This window comes from Papio anubis, chromosome 13, assembly GCF_008728515.1.
Source record: "Papio anubis isolate 15944 chromosome 13, Panubis1.0, whole genome shotgun sequence".
Classification (NCBI taxonomy): domain Eukaryota; kingdom Metazoa; phylum Chordata; class Mammalia; order Primates; family Cercopithecidae; genus Papio; species Papio anubis.
Window position 1 is genome coordinate 105,789,069 of NC_044988.1, and position 14,291 is coordinate 105,803,359.

Consider the following 14,291-nt stretch of genomic DNA (forward strand, 5'->3'; position numbering starts at 1 on the left):
AAAGGACATTTCTGGAGCGGTTCAGAGGCACCGGTGAGGGCACCAGAGAGGGAGCTCGTCATACAGTCGGCCACCAAGCCACACTGGTGGCCACCAAGCTCCTTCCCGGCGTCTCCTCTGTGTGGTGGACACATCGAAGGTCTGGGTGAGGCTGCTGTGTAGGAGTGGGAAGGGGCTTCCCAAGCCTCGATGCCCTCTGGGGCCCAGTCTCTGTGGGGCCATGCCACCACAAACGGGGGAGCGCCTGGGCCAACATGCCCTGGTGCCCAGGCCCGCTGTGTGCCCTCGCCCAGGAGGGACGCCTTAGCCTGACATGCCAAGGGGGCGGCAGGAGTTGGGGGCGGGGGTGGGGGTTCGAGCAGCAGGGAGGTGGGGGTGTCTGCACCTGTGCCCTGAGCACTCAGGGGAACCCGACAGCGTTGAGGTCAGCAGCTCACCCAGGAGCTGCAGCGCCAGGATGAGCGCTGGGGGCAGCTCCCCTTGGATAAAGAGCTGCTCGCATTCACACCAAGAGGCCACGCCCTGCGCCACACATGTTCTGGCTCAATCTGCACCACCTGGGCCACCACATTCCCATCCCCACCCCCACCTGGTGACAGCTGGGGACAGAAGGCGAGGTCCAGGTGACAGTGACAGAGCAGCAGCGGCAGCAGCATTCCCCACGCCAGGCTGTGGGCCCCACCATGACTGCCGCCCAGGAGGGCAGGGCCGGGTCTGTGGGGTGAGCCGCCATGTCCCGACAGCTGGACCTGTGCTTGGGAAGGCTCCGTAAACTGAGGCTGAAGGAGAGGAGGAGCACTAACGAGGTGCCCAGCACCGTGCGGGTGGGGCCTGCATGCGGGCCCAGGGACCCTTGAGACCCGGTGGGTAAGGCCCTTGCGTCCCTGCGCCCCGCGGGTTCGGCCCTCACTTCTCTGTGGATTCAGCCCCGCATCTCCCGTCGCGTCCCGGCCTCGTGCTCACCTTGTTGTTCTGCATGTCTTTATTGGCCCCGTTCTTCAGGAGCACGACCGCGGCATCCACATTGTTCACAGCAGCGGCCCAGTGCAAGGCGGACTTGCCTGTGTGAAAGAGGCAGATGGGGCTGGAGACCAGCTGGAGGCAGCCCGGCCCCACCCGTCCCTACGGCAGCCCCGCCCCACGACAGCGCAGCCCTGCCCCCGTGGGCTCACCCAGGTCATCCACAGCATTGACATCGGCGTGAGAGTTGATGAGGTCCTCCAGCATGCCCTCCACAGCCAGGCGGGCAGCCAGGATCAGCGGCGTCGTGCCGTCGTGCATGCGGGCATCCAGGTCCGTGGCTCGGTTCCGGATCAGGATCTGGGCAACGGGGAGAGGCTCAGGTGGGTGCTGGGCAGAAGTGCATTGATGCCTCCTGCCCAGAACGAATGCCTGGACGGGAGGCCCCACTGCCTTCCGGACACAGAGACCCTCCTGAGATCTGCACGGCCGGGCAAGATGAAATACCACGGGGCTGCCCCGAAGAGGGGCCGGGATGGGGGTAGGGGCTGTGCTGCCCACACATAGGCCCCTTGGTGACAGTGGGGTCCATCGTGACCACGTGTGACCTCATTTAATCCTCACAGTGGTCCTAGCTGCCATGACCACCTACAAAACAGAGAGGTCAAGCCCTTGCCCCCAACAGGGGTCACAGCTGGCACTCGGGAAGCTGGGCTCACAGCCCTACAGCCGTCGCAGAACCGCTGAGCTACAGTGTCCAGCTCTGCCCGGAGAGCGGTAGTAGGCAGCCCTTGTAATGCAGCCTGGCCTTGGCCTCTGGCAGGAGGGATGGCCCCTGCTCCCTGGCGGGTGCAAAAGGCAGGGGCCAAGTGCCATGCAGCACTGGCCTGATTCCTGCAAAGCACCTGGGAACTTCCACATCTGTGCAAAGAAGGCGGCTGAGAGAAGCACACAGCAAACCCACACGGGGCTCCCTTCGATGCTCCTTCCGCTCACCTACATTTATTTCTGCAGGATGATGACGTGTCACCTGAGCTAAGAAATCATGAAATGAGAAGCTCTGTGGTAACTCTCCTGGGCTGTGCCCATCTGAACCTGCTCTAGGGCCGCCTGGAGCCTGGGGACTCACAGCAGGGGTGACTGCAAAGGCAGCCCCTGCCAGGGACATTCCCCAGAGACCCAGGCATCCAAATCCCTAAATCCATTTCTTGCCACGAGCTCACCGGCAAGCTGAGCCCTAGGTCTGCAGGCACCAAGCGGCAGCCTCTAAACCCTTCTTCTCACTGCCACAGGCTACGCCGGCAGCCAAGGTTGGGGGAGGGGTGGGGCCGCGAGGGGCTGCAGCGGTGGGACCTGGACCTTGAGCAAGGCCCACAACCCTGATGGAGCCTGTCTTGCGGGGGGTGGGCAGGCGCTGCCTCACTCAGCAGGTCCCCCAGGCCTCCTGCCAGACCCGCCTCTGCCTGGCTCCCCTGGAGAACACAGATGCGCCTGACCCCGCCCCCTCCCGTCGCACCTCGCTGACTGCAAAGGTCCTGGGTGGAGGCACCAGCTGTCCCGGACTCAGCTGTGCTCGGGGTCAGGCTCCCATGGCTACGTAAGCCTGGCCACTGTCCCGGACCACCCGGTGCCCTGAGGAGGGCAGGTGGGCACACAGGCAGCTGCTGCCTACCTGGAAGACACCTTGTGCGTCGGCAGACACAGCTGCGTGCAGCGGGGTGCGGCCCATGTTGTCCTGGATGTTGGCGTCTGCGCTGGCCTCCAGCAGGCGCTTGGCGGCATCAGAGCGTGAGTAGCGGGCAGCCAGGTGCAAGGCGGTCTCGCCCGTGCGGTCGGTCTGGTTGTGCAGGCTGGCGCCCTGGTAGATGAAGTCGGAGATGACGGCCGGCGCGTCCTCCTCCTCCTCGCTGTTGCCCGTCTCCAGGCCGCCCCCACTGCAGGAGGCGATCATGAGGGGGGTGAAGCCGTCTGCAGGGGCAGAGACGGGTGCTCAGTCTGGAGGGCTGGTCCCCAGCTGCAGCCCAGGGGGAGGGGGGCAGCAGCCCCGAGCTCAATGGGCCACAGTGTAGATGCACCACACAGCCACCAAGGGGCAGCTGAAGTCCGCCTGGGCTGCTCAGTGGACAGAGCTGAGTCCAGCAGTCAACTCCTGACGGGCAACTGCTTCCTGACCTGCCCAAGACCAGGCACCCAAAATCCACCCAGGAAAAAGATGACGCCAGAAACATGCAGTTAGAAAATCAACGCTTTGGCTGGATGCGGTGGCTCATGGGCGCAGTGGCTCACGCTATAGCTGCAGCACTGTGGGAGGCTGAGGCAGGCGGATCCCCTGAGATCAGGAGTTCGAGACCAGCCTGGCCAACGTGGTGAAACCCCGTCTCTACTAAAAATACAAAAAGTAGCTGGGCGTGGTGGTGGGTGCCTGTAATCCCAGCTACTTGGGAGGCTGAGGCAGGAGAATTGCTTGAACCCAAGAGGTGGAGGCTGTGGGGAGCTGAGATCGTGCTGCTGCACTCTAGCCTGGGTGACAGAGCAAGACTCTGTCTCAAAAAAAGAAAAAAAAAAAAAGAAAATCTACGCTTTCCATATCTCAAGAAGGAGGTTTCAGAAGAGAGTAATTTACAAGGACATAGTGACCATGCGGCATCGCCCCAAGAAAGGGTTGATGGAAGAACAGTAGGACTCCAGGACCCCCCATCCACTCTGAACGGGAAATACCCCAAGGATGAAACCTCTCACCCCCAACTCTAAGTTTCCAGAGTATCAACCGTACCCCAGCCTCGGGGCTTAGGGGAGAGAGGCAGGTGGGCCACGGAGCTAGGGAAGCCCTGGCTGCTGGCACCCTTACCAGGCCCGCGGACATTGACGTCCATGCAGTCGGCGTCAACCTCACCCTGGGGCGGCGTGGGGGCCATGGCAGACATGCGCAGGTCAGCGGCATCCAGGTGCTGCTGAGTCCACTGCCGGTGGTCTGTCTGGTCGTCCAGGTCAGGCAGAACCACGGGCTCCTCGAACTACGTAGGAGGAGTGAGCAGAGGTGTGTCAGGGCAGCCCGGTGGCAGGTGCCCAGGAGCCCGGGAGCCCGGGAGCCTTGCGACTCACCCGGAACTTCTTGGTCTCCAGGTCCTCGTCCCCCCACTCATTCTGGTTGTCGTCCATGAGGGCACCATCTGAGGCATTCTTCAGGGGCCTGGGGGTGAGGGTTCGAGAAGTGAGGCTGAGCAAGCTCCCTAGGAAGGCCCCAGAGGCCCCTAGCCCAGGCCTGGCGTGGGAAGTGGGCCCTGCATCGCGAGGGGCAGACCCCCGTGAGGATGCTTGGCCAGGTCCCACCTCCCCCCGGGGCCCCAGAAGCAGGGGCAGCGTCCGCTCACTTGAGGCCCACAGAGTCCTCGCCGAGGGGCTCCCGCCGCTTCTTCTTGCTGGCCTCAGACACCTTGAAGCCCTCAGGGAACCAGAGTTGGCCATGCTGCCGCCGGCGCTTGCGGGACAGCAGCACCCCGCAGCCCACGAAGAACAGGAGCACAAAGGCGGCCGCCGCCACGTACATGAAGTGCAGCTGCGCCGGCGGGGGCGGCTCCACGGTCTCACCTGCGGGCACAGGGGCCAGGGGCAGGCGCTGGGACATCAGGCGGCGGCTACGCAGCAGGCTGGTGGCCGGGGGGCAGCGGACTGGCTCCGCGGCCAGGCGCCTCCTCACCCACTCTCCTCCATCCCGCCCCCCAAAATAAGGTCATTTTCTACGCGATTAATCAGAATTGCAAACTATCGCTAAATTCTCTCCTGCACCAGCCGACTCTATCTGGAGACGGCTTTTACTTTTTTCTCCTTTAAGGGAGGAGGATTAGTCAACTTCAAATCGCTGCACTTGCATTGAGCTGTTAAGACAAAGGATTTAGAGGGATTTTCAAGATACAAACTTCAACACTTCACATGACACCGATCAATTCTTCTCTCTCTCTCTTTTTTTTCTTTAAAAAAAGCCGTAATGATTTTGAAATAATACCCAACAAAGAAAATTCAGGGGGAAGGGGTGGGGAGAGAAGCAGGCACCCATTTTCCCGTGACTGGACTCGTTCCCGGGTGGCTCCACCAGCAGCTGTCACCGCCACAGGTGGGGAGGGAGTGCCATTCAGAAAATTCCAGAAAAGCCCTACCCCAACTCGGATGGTGACACGCACACCCATGGGTGGCAACTGGCACAACCAACCAGCGTGTCTGGGGCACAAGGGGATGGCATCTCCTGGAGGTAGAGCCTGTTCCCGGCGATGCTGGGCTGGGGAACAGAGAAGGAGCCACACTCACTCTGCACGGCCTCGATCTTGTAGGGGATGTTGAGGCTGCCCAGCGAGGCGAGCGCCCCCAGGAAGGCGGCCACGTCGGTGGCACTCTGGAAGCACTGCGAGGAGGCCTGCACACACTGCCGGTTGTCAATCTCCAGGTAGACGATGGAGCTGGGGGGATAACCAGACAGGGGCTGGGGCCCGAGGCTTCCTCCTCCCCCACCCACCAGCCGGGGACGCTGCCCCAGGGATACCGCGGCCCATGACGCCACGGTCAGGACGTGGCGAGGCAGCCTGGGGCGGCGGGAAGCCAGGTCTGATCTGACAGCAGCTATCCTGCAGGGGACTGGTGCCCTGCAGCCCCCAGACTCCGGCCAGTACTGATCACGGCTCATCCCAGATAACTGCCAATGCGCTCTCCCTGGCCTGTCCTGCCACCCTCTCTGGCTGCTGCTGGTGCCACAAACATATTTCCTCATATCGGGACAGAGAACGTGCCAGGAGCCCAGTTCTGCCCTAGGAGTCATCCCCAGGTCCCGTGGGAAGCGCAGGTGTGCGGTGGGGGTGGGCGCAGGTATGCGGTGGGGGTGGGCTGTGTGGTGATGCTGGCTGGGGGTGAGCTCTGCTCCCTGCTGAGACTCCTGCTCCCCAGGGATGGGTTCCCATGATCAGGATCCCAACCAGCCTGTGAGATGATGCTTCTGACTTCCAGGGCTGTTCCAAGCCAGCAGAACTGACGGGCAAACCCACCAGGGTCAGGCACACCAAGGGCACAAGCAATCTGGCTCCTGGGTCCAGCTGCCCCAGATCGAGTAGGCATGGGCAGGAGCCTCGTGGAGTGCCCCCTGTACTCAGGCTGCCCCTGCCTGTGTTCTCCCACCACGGACCACCCCTCCCCCCACCAGCTCCTCCTCCATCTGCAAGGCCCAGCAATGCCCCCTCCCAGGACCTCCACCTGCCTCCTCTCCAGCCTAAGCCAGGCAGATGCCATGACCAAATGGCATTCTTGTCTGGGGGTGGGTCTGTTCAGCCCTGTGGGAGCGCCTGGAGAGCTGAGTTTTTTGTTTTTTATTTCTTTTAATACATTTTTTTTTTTTTTGAGACGGAGTCTCGCTCTGTCGCCCAGGCTTGGAGTGCAGTGGTGCCATCTCGGCTCACTGCAAGCTCCGCCTCCCGGGTTCCCGCCATTCTCCTGCCTCAGCCTCCCGAGTAGCTGGGACTACAGTTGCCTGCCACCATGCCCAGCTAATTTTTTAATTTTTAGTAGAGACGGGGTTTCACTGTGTTAGCCAAGATGGTCTTGATCTCCTGACCTCATGATCCGCCCACCTTGGCCTCCCAAAGTGCTGGGATTACAGGCGTGAGCCACCGCGCCCGGCCAATACATTTAAAAAAAAAAAAAAAAAAAACAGAGACAAGGTCTCCCTATGTTGCCCAGGCTGGTCTCGAACTCTTAGGCTCAAGGGCTCCTCCTGCCTCAGCATCCCAAAGTGCTGGGATTACAGGCGTGACCCTCCTCAGCTGGCAGAGGGCTGAGTTTTAATCAGGGCCGTACCCAGTGCCTAGGGCACAGCTCAATCTCAAAATCACCTACTGGGCACAGGAGCGCCGCCTGCCCAGGGGAAGGGTGTGGCTCTGGGGTCAGGGCCCCGAGCTGGAATGCTGCCTCTGCTCCTTGCCTGTGCAGGCCCTGAGGTCCCAGGTCCTCTCGGAACCCCCGTCTCTTTTACCCTAAAGTGGGGAGAGTACTGCTTGCCGCGGCGCCGGCTGTGAGGGGCAGGGAGGCCGTGGGGAAGGGCCCAGGAGAGGTGCCGAGATTGAGCGCGGGCGCCGGATCTCAGGGTCTCACTCACCCGCGGACGTCCATGGGGTCCAGCTCCCTCCGCCGCCGCCCACCGCCGCCGCCACCAGGGAGCAGCGAGGCCTTCACCTGGCCCAGCAAGGCCTCGGGGGCGGCCCAGCCCTCGGCGGCACGCTTGATGGGGTGCTTGCGCAGCTCCTCCTCGCGGCCGTAGTACGGGAAGATCATCTGCTGGCCGTGCGCGTCGCGCTTGAAGACCACGTTGGTGTGCAGCACCCGGCTGAGCTCCCGCAGGAAGTGGAAGGAGCTGTTGCGCAGCTGCTCCGGGGGCATCAGCACCACCACCACCAGCGTGCCCGCCGCCAGCCTCTCCGGCACATGCTCCGCGCAGTCCAGCCCGTCCCACTCGCACTCCGCGCTGTTGCAGCCCTGGTCGCAGTGCCCGTCGCTGAAGTGGTCCTTGCAGTACTGGTCGTACAGGGGGCTGTGGGGAGTGGGACACGCTCAGGCCACCTTCCTCGCGGGCCTCGCACCCGCTGGCCGGCCGCGGGGGACGTCCCTGCACCCCCTGAGCAGAGTCTTAGGAACTGCGTGCTGGCCTCTGGGCCCAATCCAGGCCATATCCAAGTTCAGGTCCTCCCTCAGCCCCATGCGCCCCGCAGCCTTACTTGCACTGGCCTTCCGCGCGCTGGCAGTCGAAGCCGTCGAAGAGGCAGCCGGCCGAGTTGCACTGGCTGTCACAGTGGCCGTCGCTGAAGTACTTCCAGCACTGCAGAGACTGCGTGCAGTTCTTCCAGGGGTCATTGAAGTTGAGGGAGCAGTCGCCGCCGTCCCAGCCGCACGCGTGGTTGTTGCACTGCAGGCTGCAGACCTTGTTGCCCGCGTCCTCCTGGCACTCGGGCAGCTCGCACGCCTCCTCGATCTGCGGCGGGGGGATGTCGCGCCCGGCCCCGCCCCCGAAGCTGTAGTCCAGGATGTGGCACAAGAGCCCGTTGAATTTGGCGGGGCACAGGCAACGGTAGAAGGGGCTCTCCGACGTGGGCTCACAGGTCCCCTGGTTGTAGCAGGGGTTGCCGCCCAGGCAGGGGCTGCTGGCCGGGAACTGGCACTCAGGGCCCGTGAAGGGGCCCAGGCACAGGCAGGTGGGGCTGCGCGGGCCAGAGATGCACGTGCCACCGTTGAGGCAGCGCAGGCTGCCGCAGGTGCGAGCATCATTCTCACACGTGGCGCCCTCGAAGCCCTGCCCGAGAGGGAAGGCAAGACAGTGTCAGGGTGGGCCGTCCCCCACCGCCCGCCACCTCGCGCCCAGCCCCCGGCCAGCAGTTCCACCGCTCTCCCCTAACCTGGGAGGCAGCCTACAGCCTTGTCCCCAGCAGCAAAACCCTTTACAAACATTCTATCGACAGAGAAAAATTAGGGGGTGCCAGGGGGTCGGGAGATGGAGGAAGGGGTACACTGGTGGAGCGCTGAGGACTTTAGGGCAGGGACTCTCTGCCATAATCCTGCGAGGGTGGGCAGGCGTGTCATACCTCAGCCCAAACCTACAACCACAAAGCCAAGGGCAAGCCCCAGGTACAGGAAAGGCTGGTGTTGGTAACAATGTATCAGTGAAATCTGTAGTGAAATTAGCAAGCTGCTAATCAGGAGAACTGCGTGCAGGGGAGAGCCACCCCAGGGCATCTACTTTCCACTCCATTTTTCTATAAATCTAAAATGTCTCTAAAATCATGTATTGAAACTAAAAAAAAATGATGTCAGGGTGATGAGGAGGATGAAGGCTGCGAGGATCGCTGCCCAGTCTGTGCCCCAAGGCCCTCAGGTGGACCTTCCCAGGTGTCTCCCCTGGAGGGCCCCCACCTCCCTGCACCCCTGCACCTACCGCAGGGCACTTGCAGATGAACCCACGGGCGGTGTTGGAGGCCACGGCACAGGTGCCCCCATTCTTACAGGGCTTGCCCTTACAGCCGTTGATGACTGACTCGCAGCGGCGCCCTGGGGGTGAGAGCAGGGCAGTGAGAGGCTCACCCTGCTGCCCTGCACGCCCCACCCGCCCGGGCACGGCACCCACCGGTGTGACCGGCACGGCACTCGCAGTGGAAGTCGTTGACGCGCTGCACGCAGTTCTGGGTGCCGCGGGCGTCGCAGGGATTGGAGAGGCACTCGTTGACATCCCCCTCGCAGCGCTCACCCACGAAGCCCGGTGGGCAGGTACAGCTGTAGCCGCCCACCTGGTCCACGCAGGTGCCGTTGTTGAAGCACTTGGGGCTCCGGGACACGGGGTCAACAGGGGGGTTGCAGTCGTCCACGTTGATCTCACAGTGCACACCTGTGGGGCCAGGTGCCATCAGCGGCCCGAACTCACTGCTGTGCCAGCCCTGCCGTGCCGCGTGTCCGTCCCAGACAACAAGCGCTCAGGTCTGGGGCTGCACGGACGCTCGGGTGAGCCAGGTGCAGAGGGTGCCGTGGAGACGCCCTTCCCGCTGGGCCCCCCACTCTGGGCCCTTTCCCCGGGCAGCTCTGCGTTGGCCTTGGCCTCACGTGGGAAACTGGGAGTTTCTGGCTGGTTCCTGGATGCCTCGGGCCGATCACGGGGTGCCTGCCCTACCCCTGCCCTGGCCATGGATGCCCGATACCAGCCCTCCGTGCGGTGGCCCTTACCCTGTGTGCCCCGTGGGCAGGAGCACTTGTAGGTGTTGGGGAGGTCAAGGCAGGTGCCCCCGTTCTGGCAGGGGTGGGACAGGCACTCGTCAATCTCCTCAGAACAGTTCACCCCGTGGTAGCCGGCCACGCACTGTGCAGGCAACAGAACGAGGGGCCCTGCGGCTCAGTTGGTGCCAGGATGCAGCGTTCCCCCACCCCACCGTGAGGGCTGACAGGGCCATGTGAGCTGCCCTCAGGTCCAGCGAAGCCACAGGCCCCTCGCTCCTGTCAGACCTGGAGGGAGACCCAGCCCAACAGACCCTGGCGGGGCCTCGGTGACCGGAGTCACTGCCTGTTGGGGGTGGGTGGACTCTGTCCCGTAGGATAGAGGTGAGGGTCTCAGGGTAGGTGTTGGCCAAGCCCAGACACAATCTAGAGAAAGGGAAAACCCCATCCCACTTCTCAGCAATATTCACCCTCCTTCGGGCTCTCCACAGGCCACCTCTTCCAGGTGGTCTACCCTGATTACCCCAGCCCTCCCCTAATGAGACTGAACGGCGCATGGGCCTATCAGGTTCAGTTTTCTCCACTGTGCCAGCTCCCAGTCAGGGCCCAGTGTGTGGCAACACTCGTGTCGGCCACAACCCTCACCCTAGGATGGGCCCCCACCTTGCAGGAGTAGCCGCCCAGGTAGTCTGTGCAGGTAGCCCCGTTCTGGCAGGGGCTGGGTGAGCACTCGTCCACCAGGTCCTCACAGTAGCTGCCCGTGTAGCCTGCCTGGCAACGGCAGTGGTGCGTGTTGCCCGCATCCACGCAGAGCCCTCCATGCTGGCACAGCCGGGCAACATCAACGCCTGTGGGGGTTGGGGTGGGTGACAGGTGAGGCCCAGGCCCACGGAGGACCTTGGCGGGCTGGGACCCGAGCCGGGTGGGCACAGCGGGTTACCTTGTCGCTGCGCAGCCACCTCACAGGACACGCTTGGCACATCACAGTAAAGGCCAGTCCAGCCACTGGGGCACTCGCAGCGGTACTGGGTGTGGGTCTGCCAGCATTTGCCACCATTCTTGCAGGGCGAGGAGTCACACCAGTGCACGAGGTTCTGGGGACAGGCTGGGGTCAGCCGTGTGCCCACCCCCCTGGCCATTTCCCCAGTAGCTCAGAACGCACATCCACCAAGGGGCCTACTCCAACCCAGGCCTCAACCCATTCTACAGAAGTGGAAACTGCCGTCCCTGGACTCCCCACCGCCCCCACATGGAAAACAGCCTGGGCTGGGTCTCCCTCAGGGCCCTCAGCAGGTCCAGACCACCCTCGGCCTTTGCTAGAAGGAACGTCTTTCCTCAATCCCCCCAATTCCTGAGCTCCTGCCCTGGCTCCAGAAACCCAGACTGAAATGAAGATGCCTGCTGCTCCCGCATCAGATTCCTTCACTGGCTGCTCAGACCCCCGAAGCCCTCTGCCCAGGAGTGTAGGGGTGACCCTGAGCCGACACGGTGGGACCTGGGGGTGACCATTCCCGCCCCCTGCAGGCAGGCACCCACCCAGAGCCCCTCCCTCGGGCACCTCTGTGGCTGGTGCACTCACCTGGCAGTTGGGGCCGGTGTAGCCCTGGGGGCAGGTGCACCTGTAGGAGCCGCAGCCGTCCTGACAGGTGCCGCCGTGCAGGCAGGGCTGTGAGTCGCACTCGTTGACATCGTGCTGGCAATAGCTGCCCGTGAAGCCAGGTGGACACAGGCAGGTGAATGAGTTGATTCCGTCCACGCAGGTGCCACCATTGAAGCAGGAGCTGCAGGGGGGTGGACAGGCAGGGGCTGAGAGGAGGGCATTGGTGGTCCCCGCTCCAGCAGACACTACCTCGCCAGCACCTCCCCTTCCGCTCAGCCCTAAGGGGCCTGATGGCCAGAACAGGCCCAGGGCAGCCTGGCTGATCCAGGGAGGCCAGTGAGAGCCTGGGGCCCAGCTCTCACGCCATGTCACACCTCCCTTTCCTGCCTTCTTTATAAGTCAGGTCGAGAGTGGCTTTACCAAACGCACGGGCACAGGGTGGTTAAAGTAAGAATGAGGGAGAAACCAGAACCTGTCCTGGTAACACAGGAGGTAATTAACGTCAGAAATCAGGGATGAGACTGACGTTTACCAAATGAGCTTCCTGGCAACCATGGCAAAAAGGAAACAAGAGTGACAGAGTTCTCGTTGTCTAATAGAAGGAGGTGCACCAGTTCTTCAGGACAGACTACTGGTGTTCCTGGTGTGGGACGCAGGAGGAGGACACAGTGGCCCTCTCAGGAGGGACACGTTGGTACAATGAACAATGTCTGGACTCAATGCAGCCAGCACTAAGTGCCCAGCAGGCCTAGGTGGACGCCTGCGTGGTGTGCCTGGCTGCAACCAGTGCTAAGTGCCCAGCAGGCCTGGGCAGACGCTTGCGTGGTGTCAGGCTGCCAGCTACTGCGTGTGGCCCACACTGCCCGTTTCCCCCCATGGCCTCACTCGAGCCCCGCGCACCTCTCTGTGCAGTCGGGCGTGTTGTTCTCACAGTGGATCCCGCTGAAGCCCGCGGGACAGGTGCACGTGTAGCTGTCCACGCAGTCCGTGCAGTTGGCCCCGTTGCGGCAGGGGTCACTGGCACACTCATTGATGTCCTCCTCACAGAAAGTGCCCTGGAAGCCGGGCAGGCAGTCGCAGAAGGCCGTGTTGACGCCATCTGTGCAGGAGCCGCCGTTGTGACACGGGTCTGGGAGGGGACGGAGGGGTGTGTGAGGGGCAGACACAAACCCACACTTGTGGGAGGGGGCTGGGAAGGCTGCGGACAGCCCAGCCTTTCATTGCCAGGGCTGCAGCGAGCCGCCCTGGGACAAAGGTGTCCAGTGGGGAGCCCCAGCACCCACAGGCTGCATCACATCCATATCCTGTGCTTGGGGTCTCTCTCTCCCCACCTGCTCCTGTCCTCAAGTCCCAGGGCAGGGGACAGCTTTGCAGGTTTCACAGACCAAGCAGGGGAGGAGTGACAGTTCTTGCCTCTGCCTGCCAGGTGATGCCAGCAAGACCCCCGGCTTCTGCCAACCTCAACCTCTGTGAAGCAGGGCCAGGGAGGCCTGAGCGCGCTGGCCTGCAGTGGGGCCTGACGAGCCCGGCGGGAGTGCAGGCCGGGCCCAAGCCATCCTCAGCTCAGCAAAGAGCCGCGGGAGGGCCTATCATGACTCTCCTGCAAAGTGCAGGGAGGGACAAGCCGGCCCTGGGGCCCTCCTGAACCACCCTGGCCATCCCTCAGCACATCCCTCATACCCGACCCAACCCTCCCAGCCACACTCAGGCCTCCCCTGGGCGCTTATGGCCAGCACCATGCGCACCAACCCTGCCCAGGGAAACTGAGGCCTGAGAGCTTCCTGGAGGCGGCCAGAGCCGCGGGGCCACTCACTGGGCCGGCAGTCGTCGATGTCAGTCTCGCAGTTGCGCCCACTGTAGCCGGCCTGGCAGTGGCAGCGGTAGCCGCCGTGGGTGTTTTGGCAGGACGCGCCATGCCGGCACGGGCTCACAACACACTCATTGATGTCGACCTCACAGGTCTGCCCTGCGGGGCAGGAGGAGGCCAGTTGGTCACCAGCAGCCCCTGGCCCTCCAGGCCCTTCCCAGGCTGGCCCACCCACCTATAGTGCCTCTCCCGACCCCCAGGAGTGGGCTTCCGTGGCCCCAAGACCATCCTCTCTCCCCTAATTTTGGCCTAAGAAGGTCACAGGAACTGGAGTTGGGAAGGGTGCTCCCAGGTCAATTCCTGATTCCAGAGCTTCTCTGACCAGGGCCTCCTCAGCACCCACCGGCTCCTCTCCGAAGGCTCATCTAGCCTGCCTGGGAGCTGCCTGTGTCCCGAAGACGTCCTGACCTCCCGTCCCAGCCCCCGCTGGCCCTGGGCCAGCCTCACCTTGCCAGCCCGTGGGGCAGACGCAGGAGAAGCTCTCATAGTCCTCGGATTCCCTGCACTCCCCACCGTTTCTGCAGGGGCTGGGGGCACACGGGGCCAGCACCACCTCACACGTGGCGCCTGCGGGAAGGAGACACACGTGACCCCAGGGGCCTCACCCGGAGGGATCTCCCGAATGAAGGCCGCCCGGCCACCACCTGCTGGTCTTTCTGCCATCAGAGCGCCGTCTGCTGGTCCCGCCGGGAGGCAAATGTGCACGGAGACCCCTGAGTGCTCCTGGCTATGTCAGGACCCGGACCCAGGGGTGGAGTGGAGCACAGATTGGGGGACGCTGAAGACAAGCTGCACAAACGTGCTCAGAAGCCACCCCTCATTCCCGGTTGGCAGCGGGGCACAGCCTAGGCCTCACCCCGCCAGAAGTGCCCAGGAACAAGGACTGCATCAGCGGAGGCGGCCTCAGCTGGGTGGGCTCCACGACACTCCAAGCACCTGGGCCCACCCCTGACACCAGCCCCCTCATCTCCGGGTGATGACGAAAGGCCCTGGCCTGAGACTGAGGCCTGAAACTAATCCTGGGACTTCGTGTCACAAGCAGCAAACGCCCATCACGGGAGGCCAACGAACAAGGGCTGCGATGGAGAGGACAGGCCCAGGCCCTCAGCACATCCTGTGTGTTGGGGGCATCAGGCA

The 14,291-nt window shown here is 63.2% G+C and overlaps 1 protein-coding gene across 2 annotated transcripts in view; it reads right to left on the reverse strand.

Annotated features, from left to right (window-relative positions):
- The window catches only part of NOTCH1 (notch receptor 1), a 50,861-nt gene that overhangs the window by 2,167 nt on the left and 34,403 nt on the right, over window positions 1–14,291 (reverse strand). For both annotated transcript variants that reach the window (XM_031654716.1, XM_021927039.2), the window contains 18 exons: window positions 13,602–13,721; window positions 13,101–13,253; window positions 12,188–12,416; window positions 11,267–11,468; window positions 10,628–10,781; window positions 10,351–10,535; window positions 9,700–9,832; window positions 9,110–9,367; window positions 8,921–9,033; window positions 7,710–8,281; window positions 7,094–7,525; window positions 5,263–5,411; window positions 4,332–4,548; window positions 4,063–4,150; window positions 3,809–3,974; window positions 2,633–2,928; window positions 1,173–1,320; window positions 964–1,061 (listed from right to left, as the gene is read on the reverse strand). In XM_031654716.1, the coding sequence (XP_031510576.1) occupies window positions 964–1,061; window positions 1,173–1,320; window positions 2,633–2,928; window positions 3,809–3,974; window positions 4,063–4,150; window positions 4,332–4,548; window positions 5,263–5,411; window positions 7,094–7,525; window positions 7,710–8,281; window positions 8,921–9,033; window positions 9,110–9,367; window positions 9,700–9,832; window positions 10,351–10,535; window positions 10,628–10,781; window positions 11,267–11,468; window positions 12,188–12,416; window positions 13,101–13,253; window positions 13,602–13,721 (3,713 nt within the window). The remainder of the gene's footprint in view (window positions 1–963; window positions 1,062–1,172; window positions 1,321–2,632; window positions 2,929–3,808; window positions 3,975–4,062; window positions 4,151–4,331; window positions 4,549–5,262; window positions 5,412–7,093; window positions 7,526–7,709; window positions 8,282–8,920; window positions 9,034–9,109; window positions 9,368–9,699; window positions 9,833–10,350; window positions 10,536–10,627; window positions 10,782–11,266; window positions 11,469–12,187; window positions 12,417–13,100; window positions 13,254–13,601; window positions 13,722–14,291) is intronic.